The 23,460-nt window shown below is 44.0% G+C and overlaps 1 protein-coding gene across 2 annotated transcripts; it reads left to right on the forward strand.

Moving 5' to 3' along the window:
- The first annotated feature begins 1,964 nt into the window (after positions 1 to 1,964).
- LOC109877408 (kelch-like ECH-associated protein 1B) lies at positions 1,965 to 22,534 on the forward strand. 2 transcript variants are annotated; one of them, XM_031832811.1, is made up of 9 exons: positions 1,965 to 2,122; positions 10,151 to 11,465; positions 11,929 to 12,030; positions 13,475 to 13,720; positions 15,191 to 15,487; positions 16,125 to 16,504; positions 18,344 to 18,549; positions 18,826 to 19,002; positions 20,301 to 22,534. In XM_031832811.1, exons 2-9 carry the CDS (start codon positions 11,259 to 11,261, stop codon positions 20,576 to 20,578), a joined length of 1,893 nt encoding a protein of 630 aa, XP_031688671.1. In that variant the 5' UTR covers positions 1,965 to 2,122; positions 10,151 to 11,258; the 3' UTR covers positions 20,579 to 22,534. The 2 variants fall into 2 exon arrangements, with proteins under 2 accessions (XP_031688671.1, XP_031688676.1); XM_031832816.1 differs by lacking the exon at positions 1,965 to 2,122 and adding an exon at positions 9,634 to 9,957.
- Positions 22,535 to 23,460: the final 926 nt, after the last annotated feature.

Below are 23,460 nucleotides of genomic sequence, written 5' to 3' on the forward strand. Positions count from 1 at the left end.
TAATCTAACAATATTGTGCTTATCTTTATACAAAATATTATAATTAAAAAAATGTAAGAATTAGCCTCCTTCTGTATGTCTATATCTGATTAGCAGATGCAATAGCCATCTGACATAAAGAAATGCATTGGTGTCGTAGCATGCCACGTAGCATAGCTCTCTCTGGAGCCAGGCCTAAACTTCTCTTCCTATTTATCAAATCAAATCAAATCAAATTTTATTTGTCACATACACATGGTTAGCAGATGTTAATGCGAGTATAGCGAAAGGCTAGATATACAGTACCAGTCAAAAGCCGCCATTGGACTCTGGAGCAGTGGAAACGCGCTCTCTGGAATGATGAATCACGCTTCACCATCTGAGTCCGACAGATGAATCTGGGTTTCGTGGATGCCAGGAGAACGCTACCTGCCCGATTGCATAGTGCCAACTGTACATTTTGGTGGAGGAAGAATAATGGTCTGGGGCTGTTTTTCAAAGTTCAAGCTAGGCCCCTTAGTTCCAGTGAAGGGAAATGTTAACGCTACAGCATACAAAGACATTCTAGACTATTCTGTGCTTCCAATTTTGTGGCAACAGTTTGAGGAAGGCCCTTTCCTGTTTCAGCCTGACAATGCCCCTGTGCAAAGAGAGGGCCATACAGAAAGGGTTTGTCGAGATCGGTGTGGAAGAACTTGACTGGCCTTTACAGAGCCCTGACCTCAATCCCATCGAACACCTTATTGATGAATTAGAACGTTGACTGCAAGCCAGGCCTAATCGCTCGACCTCCCTAATGCTCTTATTGCTGAATGGAAGCAAGTCCCGCAGCAACGTTCCAACATCTAGAGGAAAGCCTTCCCTGAAGGGTGAAGCCAGTTATAGCAGTAAAGGGGGGACCAACTCCATATTAATGCCAATGATTTTGGAATGAGATGTTTGACAAGCAAGTGTCACGGTGTTCACATACTTTGGTAATGTAGTGTATTTTATATAATTGTAAATATGGCATCAAAATGTTGGAAATCTGATTTCCCTAGCTGATCTTTCATTGTCTGCAACTGTAGTATGTGCATGTGCTACGACGCAATTAGACAATAACAACCGCCAATTCACTCTGTAGAACACCAGGCAGGATCAACTAGGAAATTATCGTGTAATGCGAGCACCCACGTCCTGGGGTTGTGGATTCGAGGAATAAAATATTTGTGACAAGGAAATGGGGTAAGTGTATTGTGTGCCCAGCATAACAAACTAAGCTTTTAGTGCCACCTTGTGGCTCTGTTCTGGAATGTACAGTACTTGCTGGAATTACGTATTTTCTCTAGGCAGAACACCTCCCAGGGGAGAACAATATGTATTGGTGTGTCAGCACCTTCCGCACCTGGAACAAGCAGTATATATTACGTGTCCAGTTGTACAATAATCATATCGTGATATTGAATGGAAAATGTACCTAAAGGTTCAAATTCATGGGAATATGAAGTGAGCTATATCAGGTGAGCCATATCATAATGTTATTATGGGGTTGTTGAATGTAACAAAATGTATATTTTCATATAGGCCTATTCAACTGAACAGCTGTCTATTTCAGAATGACGTCATTCATTCAAAGAAAAATATGCATTGTCAGTGTAAAAGATAGCTCCATTCATTCAATCTACTGTAGCTTATTGTTATGATTCATTCCGTTTTCCCTGTGCTTTGTTTCTGTGTGAACTTGTAACTCAGCTTTATTGAAAAGTGCATAGCCAGCACTTCATTCAAAGCTTTATTCCTTATTTCTGGTGAGTGCACACACGTTTATTTAACAGATTGTACAATTTCGTCGAATACGGCTTTCTAATATATATTTTGAGAAAATTGGGCTAATTGTGTCAATATTTGATTGTCAGAAGCGCGTTTAGATCGATGCTGAACTAGTCCCGCTTCCTTTATTCTAAAGAACTCCTCTTCCGTAAAAGTCCCCTCCCTCCGCTCGCGGTTCACCGCTCATGCATGTCTATGGAGGCCAGCAGACTCGTATTGAGGCCCACTCTTATTTTGGCAGCGAGAATCAGTTTCGTACAATGCTTAGTCATGGTGAGTTACAGCTTTCCCCCGTTCCTGTGGCGCACAGACAGCGATGGAACTATTCAGCTATGTGAGTCTATTTTACTATTAATAAAGCCGATCACGATTGATTTTGAAGATATATAATATTAGTGATTTTGTCGCGAGAATGTTAATGTTCATGAATGATGTTTCCGATTCCAATCGGCAACCTTTTTTTCCCACGAATCGAGTCGACACCAATAATGCCAGGCAGTTACTGACAGCGAAGCTAATTTTGATTGTCTGACAATGTTTTTCACAGCGTTTGCTTTTAATAGCCGTGGTGTTTTGTTGCTATAGCCTAATAGTACATAGACTGGTTGCCTAATGGTCATATTTGTTGTGAACGAGTAGTGAAGTATTAACGTCCGTGCATGCCAACACTTCGATGTGTTTAGCTATAACTGTTACATTTAGCTTGCTTGGTGAGTCACACTTGTATCACTGTAGCCTATTTGTTGGGAAATCGCCATCCCTTTGTCTGAAATCTGTAGCAAAAATCATATGGTGCTATATAATTGCGCGGTAAGCACTTTCTTTATGTCCGTTTACATAAGGGACTCTTGACTTCTGGGTCATGTTTTGGTACACGCAGTTCCGTAATTTGCTCCCTCATCACAGTCAGTTACAGTCCACGATAAGATGAGTCACTGGCTAAGGCGCATTGCCAGTCCCCTATCAATCTTGTTTGAAATAAGCCTTCGTTCTTAATACAGGTGGCATTGTTTCAGATAGTTTAGGAAAGGTTAGGCTACCGGTAGTCGATCGGTTTTTGTCGTTCGTCTATTGTCAATATCTATCCAAATGTGCACTGTCTGTCTAAATTAATTATTTAAGAAGCGCGAGAAAGTTATGGGATCGAGTTACTAGTGTAACTCCGATTAAGCAACAATACAGATTTCCCCAGACAATCCAGATATTTTGTAGTCTACTTTGTTGCATGTGCGTATCTCTCATGTCGTACATCAAATTGAAACCTATAGTCGTTCTCTGCGAAGTAACGTTATCGTATTTGGCGCGGAGAAAGTGACCACTTTAGGCCGGGGACTGTAGGCCTGTTGAGGGATAGATGTAGTGTAAATCCCAGTCATATGGATATCTTCCATCCAGGGTGATCTGCCCAGAAGTGTGTAGCCTATAGACGTATATTGACTACGAGGGCAGTTTATAATTTAATAAGCTGGTCCCATGAATTGCAAAGAGATTTGGGATATTAGAACCCCGTTGTCTTAACATTGTAATCTTCAAGCTACACGTTAACTAGCTGGCTAGATGTGTTTTGTTGTTGTCGTGCATTAGCTTCAATTGCAAGTTTTCACCAACCTTATGATCTGCTTCAGACCGCTTGCGTTCTGCCTAAACAGCGTAGCTACTATGCTTGAGCTGGTCCCGTGGTTGATTCAGAGCGGTAGACCCTTTGCATTATTGTGACTCCATTGTCTTAACCTTCCTATCTTAAACCTAAGCATGGGTACACTCAACATGTTGTAACAGTTAGTGGAGGCTCCTCAGAGGAGTGAATTTAATAAAAAATAGCGAAACATTAAAGGTAACCTTTTTAGATAACACTAAATATAGTCACGAAAATGGATTAAAACACACCGTTTTGCAATGAAGGTCTACAGTAGCATCAAAAGCACTCTGTAGAGTAGCGCCATGGTGTAACCGGAGGACAGCTAGTTTCCGTCCTCCTCTGGGTACATTGACTTCAATACAAAACCTAGGAGACTCATGGTTCTCACCCCCTTCCATAGACTTACACAGTAACAACTTCAGGTTGGAGGACGTCATCCGATCACAGATCTTGAAGCATGAACTGACATGTTGTCCACCAAATGAAAGGATCAGATAATTAATCTGATACTGGAAGCATAAGCTACAGCTAGCTAACACTGCAGTGCATAAAATGTGGGGAGTAGTTGACTGAAAGAGAAAGACAATAGTTGAACAGTTTTGAACAAATTCATTTCTTAAAAAATGAATAAGCAAGCGAGAGCTAGCTATATTTTGTTATATTTTCTCCACTTACTTAGTTAGCGAATGCAGCTAGATAGTTTAGCCTACTCAAACACACAGCTCAAACAGAGAGGGATGCCATATTAGCTAGCAGGCTATGGCTATCCAAGACTGGAACGTTTTTCCAAGTCAAGGTAAGCTTTTGGTTTGATTAATTTATTGCCACTGGAGCCGGCAGGTGTAACTTCTAGACTACTTGCTGACTGTACTGCATGATTTGTAGCGATTAATATGCGTTAGTTCTAGTAGCTATGTTGTTTATGAGTATGATGTTTGCTAATATGATGACAGATGTAAGCTGTGTGTCGTGGTTATGATAGAAACTCATTTGCAACTGTTGGAGTAATGTTTACACCCTAAATCAGCTAGATGCAGGCAAGAGAGTGCAAGGCGGTATTGAATGTGTCAATGCCTGTAACCTTGATTACTCAAATTTTTCTCTCGACTTGTGCTCCCTACGTTGTAAACTTTCATTCATAGGCTAGTCTGTAGCAACCTCATGATGGGTATAGGGAAAATTTGAGTATCGTGTAGTAATCTAAACCTATCAATGTTACATTGAGCTGGGTGGATGTGAATGACAGTCATCCAATAAGCTGTAATAGAAATAAGGCTATGCTTTAAAAAAAAAAAAAAAAGTTTTTTGTCCTTCCTCATCTTATTAAATGGCACCGACAGCTACTGCTGCCAGTCCACCCATTATGACTTGAATGGGGACGCCCGTTCTATTCATTCTATTTCTATGGTACCACCACAAGTCATGGGACTGATATTAGCTTTTTCTGCGCATAATGTTCAAATCATTTATAAGTGACTTTGTTGAGCTTCACAATCAATTTGAGGTATTTTCCCCTGATGTGAATGGGATTTGTGCCACAAATACTAAAATGCGGAATGTGGAACCAGTGCCAGGGAAACTAAACTGTAGCATGAATTGCTGTCATAACTTGTCCATAGACTGCTTACAGGGTAAGGAAACCATTGTCATTTTATCATTTGGGTCAACTAACCCTTTAATGATTTCCCTTCTACCTATTGCTGCGTTCTCGTGCTAGTCGGATCAAAGAAACTTGTTAACTGCTTGAACGCGGCACGTGTATAACTACAACCGGTTAGCAAGTTGGAAATTGTGGAGTTTCCTAGTTCCGACTAGCACGTGAACGGGGCACATGTTTGTTCTTTTTAACTGCAGGCTTTTCTTTGGGTGCTGAAATCTGTCGTTTTTTGATTAAAAACATAATTTTATGTGACGTCTGTCAATTTGCACCCCGTAATCGACAGTCTTTCAATGGAGTAGGAAGTTAGGACTTCAAGCGTGCACCACAACACGATACTTTTATAAATATCCATTCTTTAAAGCTTACTGGTTACCTGTGCTTGTCCTGATTGTTATAGAGTTGTCAGTTGAATTTGGAATGCATATTTTGATAAAATTGCATTCTATACGTCCGCTACTTTTATAAATAAAATACAGATCTGAGTCTTTCACTCAGTATTTTTGTTAAACAGAAAACACAAACATATGGCAGCAGATCCACAAGGTCTGCCATGAGAGGTGACTGTATAGTTCCCTTAAGGAAAACCAACTTTAGTAAATCCGCTTTCTCTGTGAGAGCTTCCCATGTCTGGAATACACTGCCATCAGACACACATAACTGCACCACCTATCTATCACACCTTCACAAAATGTATGAATACATGGCTAAAGGTCCATCAGATTTGTGATCATAATCCCTAGATGTGTATTGCCACTTTCCATGTTGTCTGTAGCTTGTGAGGTGTGGAAACACTTTGTTGCATTTATGAATTTGTCTTGCTGCTTTTTGTTCTGTTGCTCTGTCTGTATGCTACGTCTTGCTTGTCCTATGTTGCTCTGTCTGTATGCTACGTCTTGCTTGTCCTATGTTGCTCTGTCTGTATGCTACGTCTTGCTCGTCCTATGTTGCTCTGTCTGTATGCTACGTCTTGCTTGTCCTATGTTGCTCTGCGTGTGCTCACTACTCAATAATTGTCTATATTGTAATTGTTTTTAATAACCTGCCCAGGGACTGCGGTTGAAAATTTGCCGGCTGGCTAAAACCGGCACTTTTACTGAAACGTTGATAACTGTGCACTTTCCCTGTAAAAAGAAAAGAAACTCACTCAATAGTAAACCAAGAAAAGCTTGCAGCTACACAGAACAAACATAGGTACAAGGAAACAATTAAAGAATTGACATTTTCACAAGTATCGACTGATGGTGACTCAATGTAGTTGGAGGTAGCCTAGAGTCCACCTACACTCGTCGCAACTCAACTCCATCGAGATGTACACTGAGTGTACAAAACATCAAGAGCACCTGCTCTTTCCATGACAGATGGACCAGGTGAAAACTATGATCCCGTATTGATGCTGCTTGTTAAATCCACTTCTGTCAGTGTAGATGAAGGTTAAAGACCAGAAGGATTTTTAAGCTTTGAGACAATTGAGACATGGATTGTGTATGTGTGACATTCAGAGGGTGAATGGGGCAAGACATAATATTTAAGTGCCTTTGAACAGGGTATGGTAGTAGGTTTGTGTCAAGAACTGCAACCCTGTTGGGTTTTTCACGCTCAACAGTTTCCCGTGTGTATTAAGAATGGTCCACCACCCAAAGGACATCCGGCCAACTTGACTCCAATGCTTCCCACAGTTTTGTCAACATGGGCCAGCATCCTGTGGAACACTTTTGACACCTTTGTAGGGTCCATGCTTCGACAAATTACGGCTGTTCTGAGGGCAGAAGGGCAAATCAATATTAAGGTGTTCTTAATGTGTTGTGCACTCTGTGTATATATCATCGTTGAGTAAACTCCGCTAGTTGAGGGGGTGAGTTCTTCCATGATGAGTACACTATGTGAGTTGTCAGAGTGAGTGTTGAGCAACAGGCTACTATTAAACTGTGACATATCTTTCTCAAGGAACTGTGAGGGATAGGCCTTCCATGAGATTTCACACAACAGACACACAATATAGGTATACTTACCACTAGGCCTACTACTGCTGCTGTGTAGCCTACATCTAGGTAGAACTCCTACATCTCCTCGTTAAGCTAGAAGTCCTACATCTCCTAGTTAAGCTAGAACTCCTACATCTCCTTGTTAAGCTATATTTCCTCGTTAAGCTAGAACTCCTACATCTCATCGTTAAGCTAGAACTCCTACGTCTCCTCATTAAGCTATATTTCCTAGTTAAGCCAGAACTCCTACATCTCCTCGTTAAGCTATATTTCCTAGTTAAGCCAGAACTCCTACATCTCCTCGTTAAGCTATATTTCCTAGTTAAGCCAGAACTCCTACATCTCCTCGTTAAGCTATATTTCCTAGTTAAGCTAGAACTCCTACATCTCCTCGTTAAGCTATATTTCCTAGTTAAGCCAGAACTCCTACATCCCCTCGTTAAGCTATATTTCCTAGTTAAGCCAGAACTCCTACATCTCCTCGTTAAGCTATAATGGGTAACTATACATTCCTACAATGCAGTGCCTTTTCTTACCCGAAGAAGTATCACTTCTTCTTTAGTGTAAAATATGGAATCCAAAAGGATTTAAATATAAGGTCAGGTGTCCTTTTACCTTTTTAAATATGGATATTGAAACTGAATTTGAATGCATTTAGAACTGTTTTCTTAGTGGATGTAGGTGTTTTGCCATATCTCTGGGTGTTATTCATCAACTTCCACAATAAATATATGCCATAAAATAATCTTTCTTCATTTTTTTATAGTCCTAGTTAAATTCTCTCAACAATGTTTTTTTCATGATTATTGTATTTGATTAAAGATTGTCTGTTTCCCTGATATCCCTTTTCTCCCTGTTAGTTTGTTGTAATTCTCCAGAAACAACCCCTTCATTTATTTGGTGAGAGAACAACAGCGCAAAGCTAAATAAATATACACACACTCAGTTGGATCTATTTGTATTTTGTTTCATGTTAGTCTGTCCAACTCATAAATGTCCACCCTGTTAAAATATGTTTGATGTAGAAGTCATTTAAGCTCAATCTTGCTCGCTCACAGTGTGATGGCTAATTTAGGCTCAACATTTCCACCCTGTTAGGATTATGCTCCTAACCGGTTAAAAAATAATAATAATTAAGTGCCTGAGCTTGACCAATATGTTTATCTGAAAGTCAAAAGTCCTTTTTCTGAACTTTTTTCTAAAGTTACAAGGTCCAAAAGGCACTGCATTGTAGGAACGACCCAACTTGACTTTAGTTAGGCCTACACACTGTAATAATATATCACAGTGTCCAATGTAAGCATTGTCTTCATTACAGAGAATGGTCCAACCACATAATATTAGTCTAATCTTGGTTTCACTTCAGTGAGTTGTACAGGATTTCATGTGATATAGAGGGAGGGTAGTAGAATTACCTAGATAGAGCTGTAGGTAGGCAGACCATACAACTAAGGCTGCGCCCAAGTGGCACCCTGTTCCCTACACTTTTAGGGAAAAAATGGTTCCAAAAGGTTAATTCGGCTGTCCCCATAAGATAACCTGTTCTTGGTTCCAGGTAGAACACTTTTGGTTCCAAGTATAACCGTTTTGGGTTCCATGTCGAACCCTTTCCACAGAGGGCAATACATGGAACCCAACATGGTTATACATGGAACCAACAAGGGTTCTTCAAAGTGTTCTCTTATGGGGACAGTCGAAGAACCCTTTTATGTTCTAGGTGGCACCTTCTTTTCTAAGAGTTTACATAGTGCACTACTACTAGAGTCCTATAAGCCCTGGTCAAATGTAGTGCATTATATAGGGAATAGGGTGCCATTTGGGAGGCATGTAGAACAGGTAGGCCAGAACTTGTTCTCCAGCCCTTCAGTTCAGCCAGTCAGTTATCTTATCTGCTTGTACAGGTAATCATTATGTGCAAAATGTAACATTGCAGTTATGTTACCCACTCAGGCCAGAGCAGCTGCAATAACACGATAACAATTGTTGCTGAGTAACTATGACTGTCTCTATAGTGACTTTTTTGTATTGGCCTAGTTGTGAACGAACAGGCTTTAACACCTGTATAGCCTGTAGCTTACTTATTCGTGTGTGTGTGTGTGTGTGTGAGGTTATTTTCCTACTCTCCACTGCTGTAGCCAGATTGGTCACAGGACAGTCCAGGGAAGGAAAAAAAACACTCAGTCACGATGACTAATTCAATTCTGCCCTAATTTAAGTCACTCACTCCGTCTTCCTCAGTAGGAAAGTACGTCACTCGGATCAGACTCTCGACCAGTGGTTGGGCTATCTTACCCACTCCCCGCCAGAGCTGGGTTCAGACTCTTTTACAAACCTTTCAAATACGCTGAGCATTTGCTCTAGTCTGCCTGAAGAGCCAGATGGGTGGGGTTTGCACTTTTGAGACGTCTCTATTGGTTCCATTGCAGCAGGTACGCTCAATCAAGCATATATGCAATATTTGAAATGATTTCTAATAGTATTTGAACCCAGGTCTGGGGGGGGGGGGACTCTGCATTCCCTTGTGTGGAATCTGTGGAGACACCCAAGCTCTCCTAGAGCTGTGATGTTGTCTAAAAGCACATTGACTCTAGTCACAGTGACTAAGAGAAACTGTGACCCCTCCCAAGAGGATCCATGAGTGTGACTGTAAACTCTTTGATTACCTTAAAGGTATATCTATCTATGTTGTATCTCTTCCTGTTCTAGGACACTTTTGTTCTGACTGGAGTGATTGAGGTTGGATGGCTTCGGAATGTTATTTAGCTGAGTCATTCGCTTGTCGTAGAACATACTAAATCACTCTCAAATGAAAGTTCTACCTGTTTTGATCAGACATGGAAATCAGTGCTAAAAACAAATTAAAGGAAGATGGTGAACAAGCTATGAAGGTAAGATACTGACATTTTGGTGCAGGTACAGCCAACTAGCGCAAAAATATTATTTAAATATTGTCAGTACGATATATCATCAAAATGTATATCCCGATATGAAAATGTATTGATTTCTTTCCCCCATCACTATTAGATCAACCCTGTTCACCCTAACACCTAACTGTCCTGTCTTTTCTCTCTTCTCTTCTAGTTGCCAACGGCACCCAGACCTTCCCAGTAAATACAACAGTGCAATTTGAGATTCCAGAGCGGGGCGACTTCTGGGAAAGCTTCTAGAGTGGAGCAACTGATCAACCAAACTAAACTGAGCTCTCCCCCCTCCTCATTCCTGAATCCTCAGGGCTGCTAGCTTACGCTGACGACATTTTTGGCACCTGCTCTTTTTTTTCTCTCTCCACAGAGTTTTAGGAGTTTCCACCCCTCTACTACCCTATCCTTGTCCCTCTTCTACCCAACTTCTGGCAGAAGTGTAGCTCTATGAGCTAAGTCCTGATTTATAATTATGACCACCATTGAAGATGCAGTAGTATATTAGTGTCTGTTTTTTGGGCCTCAGAGCGAAAAAGGAATAAGCAAGTAGTTGGACTTGAGAGAAGATGTCAGAGTACTAGACACATCTGTCTGTTTTTCTGACTGTTGCGGACTCTCTTTTGTTCAGAAAGTTCCCCTTTAGGAGAAAAACATATCAACAAGCGGACGTGAATAACAGTAATTCCCTACTGCGTCTTTTCGGACTCGCTGCATACCTCCTGCCAAAAAGACCATACGTCTTGCTGTTCCTTTAATTAAAAGAGAAAGAGAAGAGAAGTTTACTCAAGGGCAGGTGGGAGAGAATCTAGAACACTGATGTCATAAATCGTGGTGGATAACGATTGGCCTGGTTATAACATACATAACCATGACTGGCAGTTCATGTAGAAGAAGTATTTTTTTTAGTTTTACAATAGCACCTGATTGTGCACTATGGCTGGGCTTGTGGAATAAGTAAGACTGTACAAAAAACTCTTATAGACACAATGGCTGGAATTGAAGAATAAGGAGTAAGGGCTAAGAAACCGTCTTTCGGACCTTTCTAAGAAAGCCGATTTAATACTCTCTGAACTCTACAGTCACAGACATACCAGAAAAGGGTCGTAGCCTTCTACAATCCCCCAATAGCTCCTCCAGTTTAACATTTCCCTAGTGTCTCCTTGCCCCTCAGTGAGCAAGGATGTCCGGCAGCAGTCACTCCCAACACTGTTCTTAGTTGTTGTCACAGCTTCAACAGAAGCACCAGGAAGGATCCTTCGTCAGTCAGGATGTCTAATGAGTGCCCGACGGAGTGCAAGGCGGTGGTGACGCCGTCGACGCGCAACGGCCACCGCGTCTTCAGCTACACGCTGGAGAGCCACACGGCGGCCGCCTTCGGCATCATGAACGAGCTGCGGCTGGACGGCCAGCTGTGCGACGTGACGCTTCGTGTGTGCTACAACGACCTGGAGGCTGTGGACTTCGTGGCACACAAGGTGTGTAGCATTGTGTCAACGGTTATGCTGTGGATGGAGTCGGGTGTAGCGGTAACGCTCCTGACTTCGGACTACTCCTGCCCCCTTGGCGATAGGGGGGTCTGTGCCCTTCTCTTCTAGTCATCATGCTTTGTCTATCCCCAGATTGGTTTCTGTCTGTGAAACTCCCCCAAAAAATGTCGGGGGAAAAATTATGTTTGGCACTCCGATCTTTAAAGCTCCAATGCAGCTGTTTTTTATTCATTTTTTAAAATCTCAAATCGTTTCTGGTTAACAATTAAGGACCTTACTGTGATTGTTTTCAATTAAAATTGTAAAAAATAAACAAAAATAGCTTCCTAGCAAAGAGCAATTTCTCAAGCAAGAATGTTGATAGGACTGTCTGGGAGTGGTCTGAATGGGGAGGGGGAAACTGATACAGTTGATATGTTTGAGATATCAAGCTGACAGTTCACGTCTACAGGTGGTGCTGGCATCGTCCTCTCCGGTCTTCAGAGCCATGTTCACCAACGGCCTGAAGGAGTGTGGGATGGAGGTGGTGCCCATCGAGGGGATACACCCCCGGGTGAGTGTTACAACACACAGGCATGTAATAAACCTTTCTAGCTGTTGGCCTAAAGTAAAGTGTTAACCAATTCTATGCAAACCAACTGTGTTTTCATGTGAGTAATAGTAGTGAAGACTGGATAGATGAGGGAGACCTGCGTAAGTAGGAGGGTGGGAAGGCTGCCTTTCATCCAGGTAGAGCTGACTTTTAGAAGTCCCAGTTGTAATTATCCACGTTGCATTCAAGATAGGAAAGCAGTCGCTCCACGTTTTCCTACGAGGGACCAAAGACTGACTCCATAAGAAAGACAGTTGTATTTCAGTGGTAAAAATATGTGCTCGCACACACACACACACACACACACACACACACACACACACACACACCTGCTTTTATCGCTGGCTTCTATGTTCCAGCTGGTGCGTACAGCCCCACTGAGTTATCTCCGAGAGATCGTAATCATGCCGCTGCCTTTAGACACGCAGACACACCAAGCTCACAGAGAGCGCAGGATTAGCCATGTTGACTAATGAGGGAACTGATAAACCAGCAGCTCTCTGACTGCTCTCTGTCATAGGCGAACTCAGAACTGTGCCACACTGCCACGGCTTTGATAGTATTTATTGTGTTACTATTTTTATTTGAGAATTGTCTTTGTCTAAATCTGCATTATTGGGAAAGGGCTCATAACTAAGCATTTCACGGTGAAGTCTACACCTGTTGTATTCAGCGCATGTGACAAATACAATTTGATTCGATCGGTTTTATTTGATTGTGTAGTTCCTCAGTACTGAGGCAGATTGTGTCAGTCTGGAACCTCATGCAACAATAATGATGTAATTGAAGGGCCTCCCGGGTGGTTAAGGGCGCTGTACTGCAGCGCCAGCTGTGCCACCAGAGACTCTGGGTTTGCGCCCAGGCTCTGTCGCAGGTCCGTGGGGCGACGCACAATTGGCCTAGAGTCGTCCGGGTTAGGGAGGGTTTGGCCGGTAGGGATATCCTTGTCTCATCGGGCACCAACGACCCCTGTGGCAGGCCGGGCGCAGTGCGCGCCAACCAAGGTTGCCAGGTGCACAGTGTTTCCTCCGACACATTGGTGCGGCTGGCTTCCGGGTTGGAAGGCGCTGTGTTAAGAAGCAGTGCGGCTTGGTTGGGTTGTGTATCGGAGGATGCATGACTTTCAACCTTCGTCTCTAGCGATGAGACAAGATAGTAGCTACTAAACAATTGGATACCATGAAATTGGGGAGAAAAAAGGGGTAAAATAAAAAAAATCATGATGTAATCACTGTCTTCCTGTCTCTTCTAACTGTTCTAACTACTCTCGTCTCATTCTCTCTCACCTGCCCTCCACTCTCTTTTCCATCTGTCCCATCTCTTCTCTCCATCTCCAATCTTTTCTCTTCCTTTCTCTCTCTGCAAATCCCTCCTCTCTCCACATCCCTCCTTCTCTCTCTCTCAGGTGATGGGCAGGCTGATAGAGTTTGCCTACACGGCCAGCATCTCTGTTGGGGAGAAGTGTGTGATCCACGTCATGAACGGCGCCGTCATGTACCAGATTGACAGCGTGGTAAAGGCCTGCTGCGACTTCCTGGTCACGCAGCTGGACCCTAGCAACGCCATCGGCATAGCCAGCTTCGCCGAGCAGATCAGCTGCACGGAGCTCCATCAGAAAGCTCGGGAATATATCTACATGAACTTCAGCCAGGTATGTGGTGTAGATACTGTCTTCTGGATTTGAGCAAATATCTACTTCCCCAGGGTCGGATGACCTCATGGATACTATTTTTATGTCTCGGCATCTAGTATGAAGGAAGTTGGAGGTAGTTTCGCAAGCCAAAGCTAACAAGCATGTAATGACCTCTAATATCCTTCATACTGGACACAGAGACATAAAATGGTATCCACGAGTTCATCTGACTCTGGGGAAGTAAATAACAAGCTTCATCGCCAACATCCCGAAGTATCCTTTTAAAACAGTTAGCTTTAGCCCCCTCACAACTGATTCAGGATCAGCTTTGCCTAACCTCGTTCTTTGGGTTTTGCGATTCTCCAAACCATAGAGAGAGAATCCTTTTAAACTCATGAGGGGAGTGAACAAGTACACACTTCGGAGAGAATGATAGTCTCTTTTCTTGGAAGTTGGAGTTGGAAAAGTTCAGTATCCAGAGCATGCTCACTGTTGATGGTACGAAGTGTTTCACCATGACACTTTGCTCCTTGACCTTTCGATATGCCCTATGGGTTCCCCCAGGAAATAACCACGTCGCCTGACTCCGATCAGTTGAAATAATTCAAGCGGATACTGTGCGTCTCTCCTTATCTCCATTTGATATGGATGAGTCATTCAGTCAACCTTATTGTTAGTGTCACCGTCAGGCCATTCAGCTGCTATACAGATGAATGGCTTTTCTCAGATCTGTAGTCTCTTCCTGTAATTGGCGTCTTTGAAAAGCCAGAGTCCGTTTCCTCAACTGACTCGCTGTGTTTAGTTAAGGGAAACGTCAAGGCTTTGCGAGGGTGGAGCACCACCACCTGCACCACAGCGTGTCATCACTGAACAAATAGTCTCAGCTGTTACTTTGCACCATCTTCGTTTCTTTTCTGCTTTGGCCCTTGAACACTCAACATGAATAATCCTACTATTGTGTGGTAGTGGGTTAGGTGAGTGTGTGTTGGGTTAGTTTTGTGCGTGAGTTGGGTGAGTCGTGTGGAATCAGCGCGTTGTGTGGACGGGCTCATGGGGGTTTACCTGTATGTTCAATGTACAGGCAGTCAGTCTGCATGACTTCACAGGGAGTCAGACTGAAACTGTAACCATAGAAGAGCTGGTTGGCTGGCTGGTTAACAGGAAGAGATGTCTCATATATTCTGCAAAGATCACTGATTGTCTCTCACACACACACAAACACACACACACACACTCCCACAACCAAAATAATGATCATGAGTCATAATAAGATGAATACCAAAGGTGTACTGTGTGATTCAGTGTACTCCATTGAATACAAATGTTTTCAAAATGCTGCGTTACTCCACTTTTTAATTCTAAAAGCCTAACAATTGCCCATGAACCATATCCAATAACCCCTTGTTATTCTCCATGGCTTCATTTTAGACTGGCAACCAAGTGATGCCTTTCTTAGAACAGCCTCCTTCTCCTCCTTCTCACCTTTAGGTGGCGACCCAGGAGGAGTTCTTCAACCTCTCCCAATGCCAGCTGGTCACTCTCATCAGCCGCGACGAACTCAACGTGCGCTGTGAGTCGGTGGTCTTTCAGGCTTGTGTGGCGTGGGTCCGGTACGACCGGGAGAACCGGCGGCCCTACGTCCAGGCCCTGCTCCAGGCCGTGCGGTGCCACTCCCTCACCCCACACTTCCTCCAAGCTCAGCTGCAGTCTCTGGAGTGGGACGACCAGTGTAAAGACTACCTGGCTCAGATCTTCCAGGACCTCACCCTCCACAAGCCCACCAAGGTGAGATGGTTGGTTGGTATTTTGGGTAATAAAACCTGTTTACAGTTAAAGTTCTAAAGCCTCCATTGTTTCTGATGTGCATCAATGACCTTGCTGCTGTATCTAGCACTTAACGTCCAATACTGATGCCAAGAACCCTGATTTAAATAACGTTTTAAAAAACTACAAAGCTGGCCTCCCGAGTGGCGCAGCGGCCTGAGGCGTCACTACAGACCCGGGTTCAATCCCAGGCTGTGTCACAACCGGCCGTGACAGGGAGTCCCATAGGGCGGTGCACAATTGGCCCAGCGTCGTCTCGGTTAGGGGAGGGTTTGGCCGGGGGGGGGCTTTACTTGGCTCATCGCTCTCTCCTTGTGGCGGGCCGGGCTCCTGCAGGCTGACATCAGTCGTAAGTTGAACAGTGTTTCCTCCAACACATTGGTGAAGCTGACTTCCGGGATAAGCGGGCGGGTGTTAAGGAGAGTGGTTTGGCGGGTCATCGACCTTCGCCTCTCCAGAGTCCGTTGGGCAGCAATGAGACAAGATCGGAATTGACATTGGGAGGGAAAAAAGGGGATATATATATTTCCAATGTATTTGTCTCCAAGGTAATCTCCTGATGGATCAATTGATTGATACATTTATGTGGTCCTCCTAGGTGATCTCGTGCCGCACGCCCAAAGTGCCCCAGCTCATCTACACGGCAGGGGGATACTTCCGTCAGTCCCTGTCCTATCTGGAAGCCTACAACCCCTGTACTGGGGCCTGGCTGAGGCTAGCTGACCTTCAGGTCCCCCGGAGTGGCCTGGCTGCCGTGGTCATCTCTGGGCTGTTCTACGCTGTCGGAGGAAGGAACAACGCTCCTGACGGGAATATGGACTCTAACACGTTGGATTGTTATAATCCCATGAACAACTGCTGGTTGCCTTGTGCTCCCATGAGTGTACCCAGGAACAGGATAGGAGTGGGGGTGATTGACGGGATGATCTATGCTGTCGGAGGGTCGCATGGATGTATTCATCATAACAGCGTGGAGAGGTTCGTAGAACTGAGATCTGATTGGGAGGTTTGATGAAGGGAGCGGGAGTTGCGTTTTTGTGTCCTTAGGTTGGGGTTATGATTGGAACAGTGCCCTTTGTGCCATAGGACTTGCTCTTTTCTGCGCGGAGCAAAGTGATGTTATACAAGGAAGTAAACTCAGCAAAAAAAGAAACGACCCTTTTTCAGGACCCTGTCTTTCAAAGATAATTTGTAAAAATCCAAGTAACTTCACAGATCTTCATTGTAAAAGGTTTAAAAACTGTTTCCCATGCTTGTTCAATGAACCATAAACAATTAATGAACATGCACCTGTGGAACGGTCATTAAGACACTAACAGCTCACAGAAGGTAGGCAATTAAGGTCACAGTTATGAAAACGTAGGACATTAAAGAGGCCTTTCTACTGACTGAAAAACACCAAAAGAAAGATGCCCAGGGTTCCTGCTCATCTGCGTGAATGTGCCTTAGGCATGCTGCAAGGAGGCATGAGGACTGCAGATGTGGCCAAGGCAATAAATTGCAATGTCCGTACTGTGAAACGCCTAAGACAGCGCTACATGGAGACAGGATGGACAGCTGATCGTCCTCGCGGTGGCAGACCATGTGTAACAACACCTGCACAGGATCGGTACATCCGAACATCACACCTGCGGGACAGGTACATGATGGCAACAACAACTGCCCGAGTTACACCAGGAACGCACAATCCCTCCATCAGTGCTCAGACTGTCTGCAATAGGCTGAGAGAGGCTGGACTGAGGGCTTGTAGGCCTGTTGTAAGGCAGGTCCTCACCAGACACCACCGGCAACGATGTCGCCTATGGGCACAAACCTACCGTTGCTGGACCAGACAGGACTGGCAAAAAGTGCTCTTCACTGACAATTCGCAGTTTTGTCTCACCAGGGGTGATGGTTGGAATCGTGTTTATCGTCGAAGGAATGAGCGTTACACCGAGGCCTGTACTCTGGAGTGGGATCGATTTGGAGGTGGAGGGTCCATCATGGTCTGGGGCGGTGTGTCACAACATCATCGGACTGAGCTTGTTGTCATTGCAGGCAATCTCAACTCTGTGCGTTTAAGGGAAGACATCATCCTCCCTCAAGTGGTACCCTTCCTGTAGGCTCATCCTGACATGACCCTCAGCATGACAATGTCACCAGCCAAACTGCTCATTCTGTGCATGATTTCCTGCAAGACAGGAATATCATTGTAGGCCATGGCCAACGAAGAGCCCGTATCTCAATCTCATTGAGCACATCTGGGACATGTTGGATCGGAGGGTGAGGGCTAGGGCCACCCCCCCCCCCCCCCCAGAAAAGTTTGGGAACCTACAGGTGCCTTGGTGGAAGATTGGGGTAACATCTCACAGCAAGAACTGGAAAATCTGGTGCAGTCCATGAGGAGGAGATGCACTGCAGTATTTAATGCAGCTGGTGGCCAAACCAGATACTGACTGTTACCCCCCCCCCCTCCCCCCTTTGTTCACGGACACATTATTACATTAGTCACATGTCTGTGGAACCTGTTCAGTTTATGTCTGTTGAATCTTGGTATGTTCATACAAATATTTACACGTTAAGTTTGCTGAAAACAAATGCAGTTGACAGAGAGGACTTCTTTTTTTGCTGAGTTTATATACAGTATATATATTTATCTCAAGGAAAGTATTTGTTTGTGCCTAAAAATAAACCAGGAAGAAATTACTTTGACGTCACGATTTTCCAACCTCACACTAAATATAGTCCAGTTGGTTGATTTTGTTGGCGTGTCTCTATCCTGCTCCACAGGTTTTGTCAGTGTGTTTGACTGACTGTGTCTGTCTCTCCCCTCCTCAGGTATGACCCAGACAGGGACCAGTGGCACCTGGTGGCCCCCATGTTGACACGTCGTATCGGGGTGGGCGTGGCGGTCATCAACCGGCTGCTGTACGCGGTGGGCGGGTTCGACGGCACACACCGCCTCTCCTCCTCAGAGTGTTATAACCCAGAGAGGGATGAGTGGAAGAGCATGGCTGCCATGAACACTGTGCGCTCTGGGGCAGGTGAGGAACAAAAGGAGCACATTGACTTTGGACAGAATGTACGGTCTGATTCTCTACCCTTCTCTCGACGCATGTACTTACACGCCCCTTAAGGCACGGACAGGAATATGGTGGAAACTCTCCTGCCATGCTTGCACAAATCCAATGTTTTCAAATCGATTTTAAATGCACTTTCCTGTGTAAAGGGTGGAGATTCAGAGTGAAACCTGCGTGTAGGCCTAAAGTTCCACCTGTATCAAGAAGGCCCTTCTAATAATGAACTTTGACCCATATCAGGTGTGTGTGCGCTGGGGAACCGTATCTATGTGATGGGGGGCTACGACGGCACCAACCAGCTGAACACAGTGGAGCGCTACGACGTTGAGACTGACACCTGGAGCTTTGCAGCCTCCATGAGGCACCGGCGCTCCGCCCTGGGGGTCACCGCGCACCATGGGAAGATCTATGTACTGGGTGGGTATTGTAAAAGCAGGTTCCACTGCAACAATGCTTTAGCGTAATTATGAGTCATTTGCTTCGGGGGCAAGAATTCTTTCTTTGAACACCGTAAACAAAGCCCCGGAGTCCTCCCCAAATACCCATTTTGTTTTTGCTATTACATTATGACAGAATCAACCCCCATATGTTGTGCAGTATTTAGTACCACAGTGTTTAGGTCACATTTAGTTTTCCAGTGTCGAAGTGACAGAGAGAAGCATATCTTATTGTTTTTATTTATTTATTTATTTTGTTGAATTTTTATTTATTTTTTTACCATTTGTCGAGAGACCTATCTGGTGGTGTCTCACGGAATTGCAGGACTGATTATTGGCAAGTCAGTTTATAATTGGCAGCTAGCTCCATTTGAATGATACAGCAGCAACACCTGGTCAACAGCATCGGCTTTTAGGCCTCCTGCTCCGGGCTCCTAGAGGGAAGTGGTGTGAGGTGATGCAGAGGCTCGCCTCGTAGGGCGCTTTTAGGCCTCCTGCTCCTAGAGGGAAGTGGTGTGAGGTGATGCAGAGGCTCGCCTCGTAGGGCGCTTTTAGGCCTCCGGCTCCTAGAGGGAAGTGGTGTGAGGTGATGCAGAGGCTCGCCTCGTAGGGCGCTTTTAGGCCTCCGGCTCCTAGAGGGAAGTGGTGTGAGGTGATGCAGAGGCTCGCCTCGTAGGGCGCTTTTAGGCCTCCGGCTCCTAGAGAGAAGTGGTGTGAGGTGATGCAGAGGCTCGCCTCGCAGGGCGATTTTAGGCCTCCTGCTCCGGCTTCTAGAGGAAAGCGGTGTGAGGTGATGCAGAGGCTCGCCTCGTAGGGCGCTTTTCAGGACTACTGCTGAGGTGTGGTGGTCTTATTTGCGCTTTTACAGTCCCCGAAGCATGACCCAGGTGGGTGCTACCAGCCTGATCTAGAGGAGGAGCTGTGAACATCGACAGACAACGAGATACTTGATGAAGAGCTCCATGGCCTGTCTTGTCAGATGTCTCTACCTCCCTGCCTGGCTGTTCCATCAATGCTTCCTCCGGCCACAATACTACCTTTCTGAACTGCGCCATGATGAAAGACCTTCGCCCAATAACTACCAGATCGTCCTACATTTTTTTGTTGTTAAATTGTTTTATTTTTAAAAGCAACTTTGCGATTCAACGTGTAATGAAAAGCGCCATATAAAATGCATGTATTATTATTTACATTTGAGATACAATTCTCATGTTATAAAAGTGTTTTAAATCCCATCCTATGTCCTAAAGAGTGCTTCTCCTCTCCTCCATTCTACAGGAGGTTATGACGGGAACACGTTCCTGGACAGCGTGGAGTGTTATGACCCGGAGACGGACACGTGGTCGGAGGTGACCCGCATGATGTCGGGACGCAGTGGCGTGGGTGTGGCCGTTACCATGGAGCCCTGCCAAAAGGACCTGGCCCAGTGTCTGAAGCATGAGAGGACGGAGGTCACTGGCGGTTGTGAGGGTGTTAGTTTGGGGTGTTCAGGGACAGGAGGGGACTCTGGATCGCACCATAACTCCAGACACGGTGCCTTCGGCAAGGGGACTTGAGTCGTACGCTCTCCACCATCACTGGCTCAGTCCTCTTCAGTCTTCCATGGAAAAGCGCCCTGCCTTGAATAGAAGATGGAAACACAGGTCTTCTGAAAAACACAAGATCGCAGAGGCCCTCCCTAGCCATGTTGGTTTCACACAACTTCAGTCATATGTGACAAGTTGTTTAATGATAAATTGTATATAGTTTATGATCTAGCACGTCGATTCACTCACTGTTCCCGTGATAACAATGCAGATGGGCAAAGTCATAGAAATAGGAGTTCTAGATCATTTAATCTGTTCAAATCTACTTCTATGTGCTCCATCCCATACCACCACAGTAGCACTATAGCGCCCTCTTGGACCAATGTTTCCCTGGTCTACACCAAGAGGAGAAAGGGCTGTACAATATATTTGAAAGGCTACTAACTAACCTCTGTCTACTAAATTAGTAGTCACTTTTTTTCTATTTCAAGACCAGCCTGTGCAGATAAACCAAATATTTTGGGGAGGGGAAGAAATATACAAAATTGCATACCTTCAAACAACAAGAAAGTGTAAGACAAAGTACCTTTTGCTGAGAATTTTCCTGAACAGCAGTAAATGCAAACTTGTAGTGTATTCAAGGTTTAAAAAGGCTTCTAAAGTTTGAATTTTCCACTAAAAAATGTTAGATTTGATTTGACCTAATGAAAAATGTATCAACCCTACCCAAACATGTCCCTTAATAATTAAGGGTGATTAATTAATTGAATTATAATTATTATAATCCACATAATTCACATTTCCTGTTGCTGAAGGATTATTTTCCTACTGTAGCAACCTGGCTCAAATTACCATCCTACATCTGTAGTACTTTTGGCAAAGTCTGTGGACAAATGGGGAATTTGAGGGTTTTCCTAATATAAGTGCCATTACTATGCCTGCTGGCATGATTACCACCATCAGTATACAGACCACTCTCTGGTGGCAAGAAAGCACATTGGTGCTTGGGCCAAGGGTTGGAGACTTCGCCTACAGTGGTCGAAGTAGGCCTAGAGAGCCCCAAGACTGAGTCTAGATACTATCGGCTCAGTAGCGTCGCAAACCAACCATAAAGAATTTGTGGGACGGGAATGTACTGAAAAGTGTTTAGAGTAGGGAACTCACAAGGACCGCCTACAAGGACAAAAGAAGTGTCAATTAATTTTCAAACATTACACACAAATATATCTCCAATCTCCCCCCTGCGATTGCTTTTGGGTTTTAACACTCGTACACACATCTGCCCAAACCACGGGTCAAGTGACCATTGTTGTGCATTAAGTCACATTTGATAATGTCACTAAATGGGAAGATGAGAAGAAAAGGGCTGAATCCCAAATGGCACCCTATTCCCTATGTCGTGCACTACGTTTGACCAGAGCCCTATGGACCTTATCAAGAGTAGTGCACTAAATATTTCCTGATGACTCGTACTGAATTGAATTCCGCTGCTCTCACGATGGAGAAGGAATGTCAGTGGGCCGGAGCCTGCCAAAACTAAATTGGGAATAGAGTGCTATTTAGTACAGGCTACTTAAAGAAATGTATTTGTAACAGCGGTTTAATTAAACTACAAAGGTTTTTTTAAGTGATGTTTTGTACATTGATATTATATTCCAATGGAGTCTTGTACAGAAGAATTTAAGACCTGAGGTTTTTTATTTATTAATTTTGTCCTTTTTTTCTTGTTTGCTTTGACTGACTACGACTTTGTATTACAATTGGACTCTATTGTTTTCCTGCTAATGAGAAGCATGCATTGTATTTAGGCATGCCTGTTGAATGCCTACATTTGTAAAGAAAGGTTGCCTCTTTTGAAAGGGACTTTTTTTTCTCTTCTTAGTAGTTAAAGAAATAGAATATTTAAAGAAATGCTTTGTACATTTTTCAGCAAACAAACACTGTACAAAACACAGTGTATATTAAAATATGTTTATTTTAACAGTGGCATATGTTTCTTTGTCGAAATCCCAGTTCTGGGCTCATATTCACACAGTCTGATTTAGAAGTGCTGATTATAGGATACGTTTTTGCCTTTTCGATCAAAATGAAGAGGGTGATCTGAGCCTAGTTTAGCAATACTCCAATTAGCATTGAGAGAAAGGCACCTGAATCCGGTTCGTTAGAACCATCGATGAACTTGGCCTTACGATACTTTCGGGAAACCGGGCCCTGATCAGGGAGTGTCTGCACAAAGACAGTACAGTACGACTATGGGCAGAAACTGCTTCTCCAATAGAAATCCCCGATCACGCTCGTAGGCGATGTCATGGCGACTTTGGCTGGCTAAGATCATGCGCAGAGACACGTAATCAGTTCTAACCATCGTCTCGCGTCAAATCAAAGGCATGCCTTCGATATATCGTTGTTTTTGACGAACATGAGAACTTGTCAGTTTGTCACTTTCAGGAGGTTAGTCATAACATGCTCAGCTACTTAAGACTGTCTCGAATCTCGGTTGTGCCTTTCAGATTTCGAAAACGTTTACAACCAAGGAATCATTTTTCCACTTCTGTAATTGACTTTTCTAACGCCAAACTCCGGCATGGTCTGCTTCACAAGCGTTCCCAGAAGTCTCGCAATATTGCACCTCTGGGTTTAGAAACTCTGTGGTCTGCATCGTGTTGCCACAAGATGGCGCCTAAACACAGATTTTCGTCATACCACCAGATGGCCACGATATCACAAGTTATTGATGATAACATTGATGATGTGGATTTTTGATTAAATTTGTAATATTAAAATAATAGTTAACATATTTTACTATTAAGGGTTTGTTTCATATTTGTTCAATATTATTTCTTATTTTATAATAGCTGTAGGCTGTAAACCAAGTAATTAATTGTACGTACTGGCCATTCATGATGACTTGA

The sequence above is a fragment of the Oncorhynchus kisutch genome, linkage group LG1 (assembly GCF_002021735.2).
Source record: "Oncorhynchus kisutch isolate 150728-3 linkage group LG1, Okis_V2, whole genome shotgun sequence".
Lineage (NCBI taxonomy): Eukaryota > Metazoa > Chordata > Actinopteri > Salmoniformes > Salmonidae > Oncorhynchus > Oncorhynchus kisutch.